The sequence below is a fragment of the Aplysia californica genome, unplaced genomic scaffold (assembly GCF_000002075.1).
Source record: "Aplysia californica isolate F4 #8 unplaced genomic scaffold, AplCal3.0 scaffold00150, whole genome shotgun sequence".
NCBI lineage: Eukaryota > Metazoa > Mollusca > Gastropoda > Aplysiida > Aplysiidae > Aplysia > Aplysia californica.
In genome coordinates, this window is record NW_004797420.1 from 1,207,560 (window position 1) to 1,223,144 (window position 15,585).

At 39.4% G+C, this 15,585-nt stretch overlaps 1 protein-coding gene across 6 annotated transcripts in view; it reads right to left on the reverse strand.

The window, feature by feature from the left end:
* Nucleotides 1–15,585, reverse strand: part of LOC101863978 (multidrug resistance-associated protein 1) — an 89,360-nt gene that overhangs the window by 46,642 nt on the left and 27,133 nt on the right. For all 6 annotated transcript variants that reach the window (XM_013081896.2, XM_013081895.2, XM_035969489.1 and 3 more), the window contains exons 3-10: nt 10,630–10,806; nt 9,575–9,700; nt 8,883–9,020; nt 8,014–8,124; nt 6,782–6,843; nt 3,526–3,648; nt 2,707–2,931; nt 2,130–2,304 (exon numbers count right to left, since the gene is read on the reverse strand). In XM_013081896.2, coding sequence (XP_012937350.1) covers nt 2,130–2,304; nt 2,707–2,931; nt 3,526–3,648; nt 6,782–6,843; nt 8,014–8,124; nt 8,883–9,020; nt 9,575–9,700; nt 10,630–10,806 — 1,137 coding nt within the window. The remainder of the gene's footprint in view (nt 1–2,129; nt 2,305–2,706; nt 2,932–3,525; nt 3,649–6,781; nt 6,844–8,013; nt 8,125–8,882; nt 9,021–9,574; nt 9,701–10,629; nt 10,807–15,585) is intronic.

Below are 15,585 nucleotides of genomic sequence, written 5' to 3' on the forward strand. Positions count from 1 at the left end.
TCGCGCAAGTGCTGTAACGTCATGTCTTACCCTTATTTTCGTCATGGTGTCATTCAAGTAGTCATCCCCATGCTAAACAAGGCATTTTCTTATAGGGCCAATGCCATTAGAGCATTCTTAAACAACCAAATCAAGTCAACATTCGAGTGGTTACCAATAAACTGCCCCGATATGAATCCTACAGGTTAGTGAAGTTCCATGAGACTGCGGCTGAAGAAAAACGACTTCCCCCCCCCCCTCCCCAATTCAGACCCTTTGTTTGCAACTCCCTGTGACATTTAAAATGAAATGACAGATAAATAAGTCCTAAATTTAATAGAATCGATGCCCAAAGGTTTTGTGCACAACACAAAGGCAATGGTTCCTAAGCAAATTAACAAAGAACACAATTAGTGTTGAGTCCAAGTTTTGTGTAGTATCTGTGATTGCTTTGTTGTCCGTTATGTTTAAAACTATCGTGACAAAATATCGTAATAAAATATTGTTTGTTGCAAAGACAAAATTCTCCATTCACTGGGCATGCAATACATCGCCATTCGATCAATATTGACACTCTTCAGTAAATGTGCAAAGACAATTTTACGTTTCTTTGATTTCGCACAATTTTGCCAAGCCTGATTTTTAAAGGTCAATTTTGAGTGACCATATCTCGAGTGTCTCTTAAAATAGATTAAATATTAATGCGTCAGATGATGACAAATTTATTTAGCTTTAAATTGGTATGCTGCATGAGTGGGTAATGCAAGGCTTTAACACGATAACTGGGTGATTACATTTTCAAATTTCTTTTGGACGCAACTGACAGTAAGTTTTGCGCGTCAAAACTTTTAGGGCTTTTTTCTCAAAATGGGCTCTTTCAAGGGGGGTGGGAACGCAAAAAATCTATCGTTCGAAAAGTTGTTAAGATATCTTCATAATTTTTGGTATACTGATAGATGAAACATTATTATAGTGTAATAAGTAGTGACGTTTTAAAAAATCTTGAATAAATGATTTTATTATAAATTTTATCTGTTGTTATGATCTGAGACTTTTGTGGTCAAAATATTTCCCTAGTTTGGACCTCGATTCCTAAAAATATTTTTCTTCCTACATCAAAATGCCAAGTTCATCCACTAAAACAGCCACAGAAAGCTACAAAACCACTTGTTATAATATTTTAACATCATTTTTAACCTTATGATAGATTTTTTAGAATTTTGTATATTTTCTATATATGACTTCCCAATATGGCATCCGTTACCATAGCAACACAAAAGAATTTTCAAAATTTTACTTCATATCCTACTTCACTCTATTTATATTGATGCTACCACATTTGTAAGCTTGGTCTCTTCTTCATAACGGATTTCAAAATTTCCCCCGTATCATGCCTCAATAGTAGTTTATTTTTGCTGTTCAATAGTATACAGGGAGATAGTATATCATATAATAATAATAAAACATTTATATAGCACTCAACCCCGATGAAGAACTGTGCCCTTTACAAATCTAATAGCAACATATAAAAAGTGCAGTGTTCTGACTTAAAATATATCTATTTTTGTCTCAAAATGAACAATTTGTAGGCTAGATTACTGTATATAAATCACTCATTGTTGTGATCCCAAAGGGTGGTGTTTAATATAGGGCCCAAATAAAGAGACTTTTTTATGACTGGATCAAAATTTGTTTAACAATATTTTTGCTTGGTCGATGGCCTACAGGAGTGCCATGCAAAGTTATGTGCACATTGGCAAATTAATAAATGAGCAGAATTATTTAACCTATATAAACCCTAATGAACAAACTACAATCATGCTCACGACTGAATGATGAAGAGAACATAATCTTTTGCAGTCTTTGAACTCTTTGAGCCCTAGTCCAGAAATCACAGGCACCCAAGTTCTCTTGGACTGTCTGCTAGATTTACATCTACCTATGCTGAGGTGTATGTTCAGAGCAGAGAAAGGTAAAAGCAGCATGCACCCAGGCATGCCCACAGGCCTATAGGGCTAGGAGAGAGTAAAGGACAACATGGTTACACCCAAAACAAGTGGTTAGGTTGCCAACATTAGTGAAGCTCCTGACCAAACCCAACAAAACTTTTTACACACCTAAATAGTCAGGGCAATGAACAAACCACTAACCTTTCTGTAAATGACCGAAATTATAGTCGACCTCAGCCTCATTCCCAGCAGGAAGGTAGCGTGGAAGTACTGATGAAGCAGGATGGACTGCACCAGAGCAATGAAGAGCAGCAAGGAGGCGTAGAAGTAGCCCCGCCAGGTGTACTCCTCTGAGCTGACAAACTGGATGAGAAGTCTGCGAAAGTGCAAAATCATATGTAAGGGAGTGTGCAACTAGAAAAAAGTAAGCATTCAACACCATAAAAACTTGGACTCAAAAACAGAGATCAAATTGGCAGGCCAAGCATTAGGAAATGTTCTTAGGGAAACTCTTGTTCTCATGTCTAATGTAAATATACAGAGAAATCCATTCACCTTTTGGGTTGATTCACTTCCAGAGTGAACTTGGGCAACCTATGCTCAAATTGTCCGTGAATACGTCTGGCAACCAATGCACATGCGAGATGAACATTTAACCCTAATCCTCCTTAAATCCACCAAAAATCCTCATGGCAGTTATGCTGTGTTAAAAATACTTTCAAAGTGAGAGCCAAAGCATCACGTGCTGCTTGTAAGGTGTTTCCCACGTGATACTCACTTCAGCAACTGGGGGCTCAAAAACACCAAACAGTCATAGATAAACTTGAATGCAGCTGCCATCATAAAGGACCAAAAGTAGGTCCGGACGAGAGCCGAGAACAAGCTACGTTTTGGTGTCTTTGACTCATCCAGGTGGGGATTGTATGGAGCAAGAATAGCACTCCCTTCTTTGTAGATAAAGCTGGTCTCCAGTATATCACCGTTTGCTACTGGTGACGGATTTCTAGAGAGAGAAATTTAAAATGTTGAACATACATAAGAGCAAATCTAAGACAAACGGGCAGCTGGACATAAATATCACACAACCAGCAGAACATTAATATGATGCAAAACACACTTCACGGCTTTTCTTTCTTACTTTTCTCCACCCTCTTCGAGTGTGCTGAAACATACATGAAAAAAGTACTGCTGTAGATATTATGCTGCAATTCAATGACAGAAACACTAAAATCAGCTTTACACTTTTACACATACACTATACTGTGTATCTTCTGAACAGATGGAAAGTAGTAATGTAATCCATAATTACAACTAGTAATTCTTTTAACAGTAATTTGTCTGTACTGATGTGATAATGTCTCTTACCATTGTAAATTTAACAAAGTTTCTCTTCGAGGATCAATAAAGTTCAGAAAATGAGAAGCTAAATCAAGCAACTATTTCCACCACCTGCCTATACACCTAATATTCAAAATACCATTAATCTTCACAAAATGATAAAAATCACATGACATTTCCCATAAATATTGTGCTTCTAGACACTGGAAAGACCGCAAGGTGTCTACAAGGCCATTAATTTTAAACAAGAAATACTTACACCTCTTTCGTAAGATTCCATTTCTTATAGAATTTGTGAGCTAAGTATTCCGTCTTGTCTTCATTGTTCAGAGACCAGAGGTCATCTTGAGTCAGAGGTCTCCTGTAGCCCTGGACTATCAAACTGAGGAGAGAATGGCAAACCAGAAATCAATAAAGACACACCCAAACAAATGATATACTTACAGAAACAATAAGAAGAGGGAAAGAAAAGACTTGGGGGGGGGGGGGGGGGGGGGGTTTACACCTGAAGGCTATCTCGCTTATTGGTGGACCAAATTTTACCATATTTCACACATATAATAAGCATAGTAAGGAGTCTTAAAATCCGTAATCAAACTGGAGAAAAAAGTTCGTTTCCATGGATACAGCGGCCATATTGGATATTGTTGACATATCTTACGTAATGAATACCGCACTTATCTTTCATGGAAATTGTTTGTTTTTTTGCATGTTTGTTAGCAAACATTAGGTCTAAAAATGTATTTGTTGATTTTGTCCTAAACGAATTAGACAATTTTTTAAGAATTTTTACCTGAGGTCGTATTCAAGTTTGCTAAAAATCTGTGAAAATCCACACTCCAGACACCACCAACAAAAATCTATTCCATATATAAAAAATTCAAAAAAGACAAATTTTTAATATTACATCTTCTCTTCATTCTGTGAAAATTTCATGAAGATTGGATGAAAAATAGTGGAGTAATTTTAAAAATAGCAGAGAAAAGGCGCGTTTTGAGAAAACGACTCATAAAGAAAAATAAAATATTGACTTTATGAGGAAACAGTGGTGACAAACACACCCGGTATGGGAAGAAATAAGGCTTTTGGGGGTTCTTATGCTATGAAATAGTTGTAGGAGAGGCTGAGGAAGCTAAAAATGCCTACAACTCAAATTCAATAATTTTGAACCAAATCGGGACCCCTCTTAAAACCTGCCAGAAGTGCACACCAAGCGCCCGTCAAAACCAGATCAAAGTAATTATAACAATAAAAAGATGTATAAAGGGCAGATCACATCCAAGCACCCACCAACCACCATATATTCTGCACAAGGCACACTGGTTTACATACTTTCTACTTTGAGGCACATCCTCGCATAAGACAGGTTACAAATGACAAACATATTTAAATAGAAAGCGATCAAATAGGAAATGGTACCGAAAATATGGTAATACTATGAGCAAACATGAGAATACTATGAGGAAACAAATAAGTGCCATATGCTTTCAGAGGACCATATTCTACACAAGACAACAAAAAAAAATACTATTTCAAAAGAAGGCTGTATCAACTCTGCCTCTCAGAGCCAACCCAGGCAAAGTCTGATACAAGATTCTCATCAGACAGATAGAGATACTCAATACGGTAACTTCCTAGACAAGAATTGAACCCAAGCAGTTTGTGGGCAACAACGAAGAGCCTAACCATTAGACCAGCTACCGGCAATCAATTTTCATCCATGAAGAACATAACATATTTACAATTCACTTGGTTTCTTTTAACTGTCAACCTCTTGGAATTTTTAAAAAAGGTCAAAAGCAAAAAACACAATAGCATGTATAAATGATGTTACAGTAGAATTAACACGAGTGTTCCAACAACCTTAGTACATCAAACTGATTCATATCAATCAATCTAATTGGGGAGGGGGCACCAGAAGAACAAAAAACTGACTAAATTTAAGATACAAACATAGAAAAGAGATATAAGACATTGAAAGGGGGCTCTCGTCGCCAAGAGATTAAGGTGTTGGCCTCTCATTCAAAGGTCCCGGGTTCAAATCTGGGTAGCGAACGGAAAATTTTCTTCTCTAAAATTGTCTCCTTTCACCTCCTTTCCTGCTCTTTACAGACCTGCCACTCTATGAAACCTCAAAATCAGGATCTCATGGAGAAAAAATCGGGATTTGGTGAAAAAAATCGGGATCAACAGCAAATCTGCCAAAGCTGACTTAAAATTTTTCCAGGGGTGTCCATAAATTCCTTGGCCTATATGCCCTCTGTGTGTCTTTTTTTTTGCGCGCGCGCGCGCGCGTGTGTGTGTGTGTGTGTGTGTGTGTGTGTGTGTGTGTGTGCGTGCGCGTGAGTAATCATTATTTTTTGTAAATCCTGAAGCATCGCGTCAAGAACTCCTAGTCCAAGTGTCTATAACCCCCCCTCACCCTCACCTTTACCAATAAGTCCCGAAATACCTGAACTTAAGTTGACCCCGTCAACGGACGGTCCCCGACACGCAGAACTCACACGGCGATGATATGTCACGTGACGCGACTGTGCGATTGAAACAATACTAACGGGTCCGACCGACTAACTGGTTCTGGTTACTGCACGTTCACACAAAACACTCGGATGAGCGACAGTCGTTCTACTTCAAGGATAACGACGGCGGCCGACCGACCAAATGTACCAACAAATCTCTTATCCCTCATGTGTATGTTAGTCTTGTCAGCGCAGTTACATGTAGTTGTGTAAGGGTTAGAAAGACAGTCGCTTGTCCGAGTGTTTGGTGTGAACGCGCAGTTACCAGACCTCGGACAATGCTTGTTTAGAAAAGTAAGAGCGGAACTACGAATATAATCGATTATTAAATAACGCCCAAATAGAAACAGTTACCAGGCTATCATCGGAGAATTCTGAGTGCGGGAAAAGATCATAAAGGAGAAGGCAGAGGAAGTTTTAAGAAAAATCCGACACAACAGCAGACTGGGACAAAAAATCGGGATACACGCGATCGAAATCGGGAAAATCGGGAGGATTGAGATTTGGGGCAAAAAATCGGGATATCCCGACTAAATCGGGATGAGTGGCAGGTCTGTCTTTAGCAATATTCTGCCGTCTGCTTTCGTCTCCTCTTTCTGCTCCCACCCCCTCACCTCCTTTGCCCCCTCCTCGGGGCTCCTGACTCTTTCTGCAGCCTTTCTACTGCTACTCCATGACTCCTTCTTACAGCTGTCTTTCTGCCACATCCCTGATCTTCTGGTAGGAAAGATCTACACCTAGCCTTCTCGGACAAGGGCGAAAAATCTTGCAGGGCCCGTGTGCAAGTTGTGCACGTAAAAGATCCCTTGCTGGTCTAAAATCAATAAGAGTAGGCTTCGGCTGCCACGCGGGCAAAATTCAAAATTTCCTACCAACTAAAAGTATTAGGTGTGTCCCGCGCACTCATATGACCTTATGCAGTTGCGAGCGCCGTAAAACACTTCGCAAAAAAAAAAAAAAAAACCCATTGAAACCATTATCAGCTTTTCATCATACCTGGTGAACCACCAGAAAGTAATCTGCGACAAGAAAGATGAATTCTTCTCTGGACTCGGATTCTGAAAATAAAAAAGAATATATACATAAGAAAAGAAATTCAAAAGAAAATGGCATTTGCTTTTCTGTGCCAACACTCTTCTAACAATCCATTTTCCCTTTTCTTTTCTCACAGTATATGCTTTGCAACAGCAAAATAAAAAAACCTGGTTTAAACACAAATATAAAAGTCTCCTGTTGACCAGGTAAGTCTCTTGTTGACTATTAAAAAGTCCCTTAATGACCTGCAAAAAGTCTGTAGTTGAGCAATTAAGTTTCGATTCAAAATGCAAAAAGTCTCTAGATGACAAATTCAAGTCTCTAGTCAACGTGCAAAGTCTCAGGTTGACCAAAACGTTTCCGGTTGACCAATTAGGAGCTAGCTTGACCAAATAAGTCTCTAGTTGACCAATAAAATCTCTGCAATAGACCACAAAAGTCTCCAAACTCGGGCATTATGTTTTTGTTTGTAAGATTTTTAACACAGCACTCATCTATAAATCAAATGCTCATAAAGCAAGGGACTAAAATGTCAGCTCTGGTAGAAATGTTCATAAACAGAATAGATAAAGAAAAGGAAAATGACAAACTGGGAAGGAAGAGGTCAAATCTGCATAATGGAGAAACATGTAGTGAAAACTGTAACAGCAAAAGACTGTTATGGATCACGCCTGTCTCGTTTCTCAGGACTTTTATAGAAAGGTTCAAACATATTTGAAATTGCATACTTATAACACATGTCAAATTAATCTCTAGCTTCACATTACAGCAAAGTAATTTTTTCTGTTATCATGGTCTCATGTAGCCTTTCAGTTAGGCAACTGAATCCCAAAATGTGCCTTCTTGAAACTAGGTTGTGAGAGGAATTGTCAAGACTCTCACTTCAATGAGCTCTGTCCTAGTGGAGATGGATGATAATTTTAAGGTCCAGCCTCTTTATTGCCTAGCAGCATTTAAAGAGGTGTTAATGCCATTCTTCTCGGAAAGCCCAATCTCTATGAAACTCAAAAGAACAAAAAAGGAACTTTTTTTTTCAAGCATCACATTAAGTGATTTGCATTTGCACTATGTCTACAGCAAAGTGCAGTTCACTCAGTCCATTTCAACAATTTTTTTAAAAACAAAAGGAAAAGGAAGCCAGAACATCAGTATGCTCCTGACATTGGCCATTTCAGAGAACAGCATACACTTACTTGGTCTTCACTTCCGTCTCCAACTTGAGGAGGATCATCTACAAACAAGTTCAGTATGAATGCAAACAACAAGCACGGATAGTGAATGAAAATGGAAGGAGGAACATCATCCTGTGAAAGAGAAACCAGATTAAATCCTCAGTTAATCCCTTCCCAATAAATAAAGAGCCAGTTAGAAAAAAACTATTTTAAAAAACTGCCTGAAAAATGAAGGCCATATATTCTAGTGTCCACTATTCCCAATCACAAATTATTGTAAATATTCTATACCCCCACTGACATAACTTAAAATGTTTTCGGAGGCAGGATCCTTCAACTATGTCAATCAGGGCCAACCCAGGCTGAATGGGATACAACATTCCAGGAGATAGACAGAAAAACTCTATTAATTAGCTTCCCTGCGCAGGAATCAAAGCCACCACTTCTGTGCCCAACAGAGAAGAGCCATCACCTCTTTAAGGTCTTAAATTGGCAATTAACTGTTAGCTTTGATGAAGAAGAGGTTAATCTCAGCGCCAAGTCAGACTTCATCTACCTATGGCCCTGGATTAAGCTAATTGTAGTGAGCAATCAGGAAGAATAATTCATACAATTACAAGAGAGTATAAAAAAGCATATTTTTTAACCTTTATTACCATTTCCCCTGAACCCATAAACTGCAAAATCTGTTCTCCTTGGTTAAATTTTGTCCCTTCCCCCCCCCCCCCCCCCCCCCCCACCTCCTTTAAATAAACCCTTAAAGCGAAATAATATCGTTTAAATACACATCCAGAACACATTGCAGGGCCATCCTTTCAGTTACTTTCACAGTAAAATTATTATTACAATCATAATAATAATACAATTAAAGACATTGAAGGATTCCGAACCTCTCTAGATGCTTGTCGAATGACACTAATGAGTCGCAGGAAGCCACAGAACAAGAACAACAGCCAGAACAAGACCAAGACACCTGAGCTTCGTACACCTTTCTTGCGCTCAATTCCCAAAATGAACAGAGCCAGCATCTGTAAAGTACACGACACAACATTGTATGAGCTTAATTCTGCACAAGCTTACACAAGAAAATGACATAAATTTCAATCTAAATAGTTCCTTCAAACAAGTAGCGTTTACCTGGTTATTCCCAATGTGTTGCAATGTTCACACAACAGGAACATGTTACAGCAACACGTTAACTTTTTTAAACATATCTGTAAGAGTTTGTGCATGTATTAGTTAGTGAGTGCATGTATGTGTATATACAGTTGTACATACTTACATAGATAAACACCCACAGAAGAAAAAGAAGACCTCTAGAGTCAAAATCATAACTTATTACTTTACCAATGTTACTGCACAAAAGACAATAATAACCTGCAACACACCTTCAATTTCAATTATTTTGATTTGACACTCATTTCAGCACTTCAAGACACAATAAACTACAATAATAGATCATTTGAAAATAGGGTCACAATATACGACGGTTTAGTCCACCCAGTCTTCCACTGCCTATTCTTGGCTATTTCACTACTGGTATATCCAGTCTTTACAAACTAGTAGAAAGTTCATCACTCACCATGGTAAACATGACTATGAGAGGAGAGACGATGTCAATGATAGCAATGTCATCCCCTTGGCCTTTCTCAATGCCTGCAAATATGCACTCAAAGGCAGCAAAGGCGATAAGTACACAAGTCACCACCTACATACACGAGGAAGAAAAAGAAAAAAAATTTTTACTTGATGGATTGTAAACACACTTACAGCACTAAAACAGGGGTCACCAAACTTTTTTTTTCAAAATAGGCCGGACAACTGAGAGAATGATGACCATGAAGTGCTTTGCGAGAAAAAATCAAACAAACATAAATCACAGAAGAAAAGGAAAATCAAATGTGTCACAGCACAGTGGAATCAGGCCCTCGTCAATTTTGAGGCCTAAAGAGTTATTGGAATCATCTTAAAGCTTGTTCATTTGCTTTGCTTTTTTAAAAATAATATCCATTTATCTTAGATACAGGTCAAGATATTGGCTATTGAAGGAGGTGGGGTCACCTGGTTTAAGAGGTAAAATTAGCAAAAAAAATAGCCAACAAAGCTGATATATTTCCTTAGCTTGAGAGTCCGTGGAAACTGAAAAATTATGTCTTTTATGCCTTTAATCAACGTTTTTAGTCAATTCCAAACAGAAATGTGTTCTTTACTGGGCATGAAGAGTGTTGAGCCAAAAAACAAAAATTCGATAAAAATTCCCAAACCTGCGGAAAAAGGCCAGTTTCTTGACTTTCAATATTTTGACGAGCACCTGATTTCACCGCGCTGCCTCACAAAAAAATACACAACAGAATCTATTAAACAACCAACCCGACCAAACGTAAGGACAAAAAAAAAGGAAGCAGAACTTAATTGCTCTTTCGGAACTAAATGACTTTTTGGGAACAAAATAGTGTCAACTTTTCTTCCAAAAGGCTAAGAGAGCTCAAAACTTGTTATTGTAAAATAAAGCAAAAGAGAAAGGAAGTCTTAATACATTTTTTTTTAAGCAAGCCAACTAGCAATTTCTTTTCCCCATTCTTTTTTTTTCTGCTGCAGCCTCCATGAATAAAAATGACTGGATGAAAAAGATCTTACCACTTTGAGTATGTTGCACCAATTCCAGCCAATTTTTTGGTTGCGCTTTCGAAACAGCAGATACAACCGAATTGGTGCCATGAGAAAAAGGAAAGCACATGGTATTAGGGCCAAGATAGACTTTTGAAAGCAGGGTGTGAAGTCTGGGGTGGTTGTGTCCCAAGTCACGTTGGTATCCTGAGAAGAGAGAAAAATATCATATGATTTTTCCAAGTTGACGATGGCTAAGGGATAATTATACAGCATTTGAGAGGTTAAGAAATAATATGGAAGAGGGTAAGGGTTGAGGGTATCACTTGATGTAACATCAATCAAGACCACATACTTCCGCTACAATCCAAGCCAACATACTGCTGATTGGAGTGAAGTGCCACTCCGTTGGGTATCCCTGGTACTACATCAGGGGCAAGGAAAAGTGGTGTAATGCTGATTAAAGCTGTGCTCACTTGACTTTACTGTTTAACATTCACCGTTTTTACCCTATTCAAACCGTAGAAGAGCCATTTCAATGTGCATGATTTTTACAGATAATGAATTGTCGTATCTATTTTTCCTCAACCCTCCGTAAAATTTAGAGCATATCATACCAAATCCTTGAAGTAAATACAGTAATGCTTTGTACTTGATGATTACCAGACAGAGTAATCAGTGGCACCAACAAGACTAATAAAACATGCCTCCAAAAAGTATTCTTTCCTATTCAATATTCACTAGTCACACCATTACCATGAATAGCTCAAGTGCCCATGACTCTCAAATATCAAAGCACAGAGGATGACTTTGCAAGAAAACAACAGTACAGTTGGCAGGTGCAATGAGCTCACCTTCCATTTTTCAAAAGTGTGAACCATTATGAATGGTGATGTGACAACTACTTTGTATCATGGCTTATAATGTAATCCACCGTTGTTTTGGGGTGGCAGCTTTTGTTGAGTGGGGGGGGGGGGTGTGTGTCCTTTTTGGATTTTTGATTTTGTTGGTGGGTTTTTGTTTTTCGATCAATGGTGTTGTTCAACCACCCACCAGACCACGCCCCGGAGGGGGGGAGGGGGTTGGGTTTTGTTGGGGTGTTTTGTTTTGTTGAGGTTTGGGGTTCTTTCTTTTTTTTTGGTTGTTTGGATGTCATTTCCGATTTTGAGCGTTCTGCTGAAACCAGTACACATGCAGACATGAACATGATTACAACTGTGAATTACACGTTTGAAAGTGAAGCCCAGCACATGACAGAAAACATTTCCAAGTCATCATCACAACAGCAACTCTCTCTCTCACCTGTCAACCTTGACAGTCAGAGCTATAAGGGCTGTCCCAGAAATAGCAGCAAAATGGCCATATTTAACAATAACTACACAGAACATATACAGCTCAACTTTAATTTGAACAGAATAAGACCAGAACTTCCCCCATGTGTCCTTTGTGTGACTATGCATATGAGACAGCAGTGGCGGTGGCTAGTGAAGGGCTTACGGGCTTGAGCCCCTCACCCCCACCCCGTCCCCACCCCTACTCTATCCCTTAGTTCATGAAAGTTTCTTAAATAACGAAATAAGCAGTTGAAACCGTCATGATCGCACGCAATGAACACACAGTTATCAGCTTGGCGGCTTGCCCGTTTATCCAATCACTGCTTACAAATATAGTAACCTAACAGCCAATCAAATGTCGTTAGGGCTCAGAAAGAATAAGCCGGTTCCCACGCCCGTCTTTAATGAAACTCTTCTTGTTAAAAGGTAGAAGACTTTTTTTTAAATAACACTGCACAGCGGGCTCACGCTCTCCCAGCCCTGACAATTGGGTGAAAGTTTACGACACACTTTCCCCTAGTGACACAGATACCTATGCGCCCATTGGGCCTTTGTTAGGCGCGTTCTATTTTCCGCAACAACACGACCCAATCCACCTCATAGACGGTATGTGTTTGGAGTGCTGTGTGTTTGGAGTGCTGTGTGTTTGTGCCGCTGAGATTTAACAGTTATTAGTTACATCAAACCACTTTGGAGGCAACTTTTTCTTCAGATAAAAACTAATTAGAGAAATTTGGAGGTGAGACGGCTTCGTCCCTACCATCCAGAAGCTTAACTTTAACTAAGAACAAAGAGATGGAAGACAAAGGTGACTCTTCTCGTTTGAATGGTTCTCAAAATGCCGTGGCTCGCAGTGAGTATAGCAAAATCATCACTGTTTTGTTCTTATTGCTTGCTTTTTGGTGATAAAGAAGTGGAAGAAACCTAAGCCCCACCCAAATTTTGGTCCACCCACCGCCACTGTGAGACAGTGGAACATCACCTTTTCCACTGCACAGCCCTAAATGACATCAGAGCTACACTTTTCCCTCCGAAACCTAACTTTGACAACACACTCTACGGAACATTACAGCAACTGCAGAAAACCTGCACTTATCACTACATGGCATTGGACAGAAGGGCGAGAGCTCAGATGTTGCTGGATCGATAACAACAAAAATAACTACAGTTCAGGGAATACTCGATTTGGGTGCACCATTTAAGGCATGATGCTTTAGTGCAGTGGGATGGCGAAATGTGTCAGCTGGTGGGTTCCCAAACAGCTGACAGATGACCACACAGCACATCAATGTCTGTAAAGCACTACTGGAAGGATGCCGGCAAACAGCACCTAACAAAATGGGAACTGGGCCTGCTATTGACTTCCAAGAACCTAATGAACGCTTTTTGGATCACAGTCCTAGTCTTGACCCTTCAGACTTCCATCTGTTTAGACCAATGCAGCGATATCTAGCCAGGGAGAAATTACTGATGACGCAAACCTTGGGGAACAAGTCAGCAATTGGCTTCAGTCGCTTGAAGTAAAATTCTACAGGGATAACATCCATTTACAAGAACTACTTGTGCAGATTCAAAATTTCTCATGGTAAACGATATGATATATTCGTAATCAGTTTAACACTGCTTTTGCTGAGATCTATTGAGCTGATGGCCGATGTTAAATAATAGAATCATTTATGCAAACTATGTAACTAAAATTAGAACAAATTCGGGACTCAACTGTCTCTATAAAATAACAAAATTAAGGCGCAGAAAAACAACCTTCTCACGAAGAATAAATCTCTAAACATTGAGCTTTCAGTAGGTCAGAGTAATGGTTTGCTGTGTGGAGGGGAGTGAAAGTTATCGATTCTAAAGTTGACAAAAAAAAGAGAACTTCTTCACCAACACCGGCAAAGTCGCTTTGGGGGGCTCTCGTGGCCTAGAGGCATAGGAGTTCACCTTTCATTCAAAGGTCCCAGGTTCGAATCCGGGTTGCGGTGGAAAAATTTTCTTCCTTAAAAATCGTCTCATTTCACCTCCTTTCCTCCTCTCGAGCAATGTTCTGTTATCTTCTTTCGCCTCCACTTTCTACCCCAACCACCTCACCCCCATTGCCCCCTCCTTTTGGCTCCTGGCTCTTTCTGCAGCCTTCTACTGCCACTCCTTGGCTCCTTCTTACTACTGTCTTTCAGCCACACCTCTGATCTTCTGGAAGGAAAGATCTACACCTAGTCTTCTCGGACAACGGCGAAAAATCTCGGAGGTCCCGTGTGCAAGTTGCGCACGTTAAAGATCCCTTGGTGGTCTAAAATCGATAAAAGTAGGCTTCGGCTGCCACCTGGGCAAAATTCAAAATTTCCTACCAACTGAAAAATGTTTAATGTGTCCCACGCGCTCATATGACCTAAAGCAGTTGCGAGCACCGTGAAACATTTACCAAAAAACAGAAAGTCGCTTCAGTGCTTATCAACCCCGATGACCCTAAGAAAGGGTGCTCCACGGTTGACTGCCGAGTCACGTCTGTCAACTAAAAGGCACAGAATCGGGTAAATAAAAAAAGGAGAGAGACGTCTGATGCCAGATCGAGGTCCCTCTGGAAAATTCGCATCAACACCAAGTCCAAGGTGCATTCAGCTTTCTCCCTCCCTCTCCTGCACACATGATATGACACATCATTTAAAAACCGTGTAAAACCAACACAATCAACTTAGGCTTCCTGTGGGTCAACTAGGTGCGATTCGCCAAGATGGATCTTGTTTTGCTTCATTTGCTTTTTTTTTTCTCTTTCTCGTCCCTCGACCCTTTACTTTAACATTTTGTCAATCAATGGACCATTGTTATAATAATATAATAATAATAATATATAACATTTATATAGAGCGCATTTCCAAAAAAGTAGCTCAATGCGCTTTACATTGGAATACTCATTTTTCAAAAACCTTTCTCCTACTTCCTTTCTTCTCATGCAATATACATTAATGCACGCGTACACACACACACACACACACACATACACACACACACACAGACTATTTTCATCCAGACAAAACAACTATAATGAAAAATAACGTTAAAAGCTTAAGGATAGGCCTGTAACCAAACATGCCTCCGAAAGCGTGTTATAAAAGAACTTTTTTTTCTTACTGTACAAGTTATAAGAAATCAGACTCGGGGAATTTATTATAAAAGCCTGCTTTAGTCGAAATCCTGTTATTAGCAAGATTGTTATAACTTTTTTTAGTGGGGCTCAAAGTACTCGTGTAGTGATAGGAGGAAATAATATGTGATTGCTCATGGGGGATGCGTTGAAAAATAAAAGGAAAGTTTGGCAAACTGGCCGTTTTAGTTGTATCTCAATCATGACAAAACTTTTTATTTTGTAGCAATTTTCTTGTTATTTATTTCTGGATCAGCCCTCGTTGCAGCACAGGCCTTGTTTCCGTGTATGGCTGACATACATCCTCAGCCATACTGGGACTTTCTTCAACTTCAACCTCTCTATTTTTTTCTTAAATTATGTAAAGGTCTATGAGTTTTACGCCCCCGTCGACACAATTTAGATCACTGAAAACACGGGCTTCGACCCTGTCTTTCAGAACCGACCCGGGCTGAAAGAGAGATGCACAACAGAAAGAATGAAACACAGTCGCACCTGCCCGAACGGCCACTT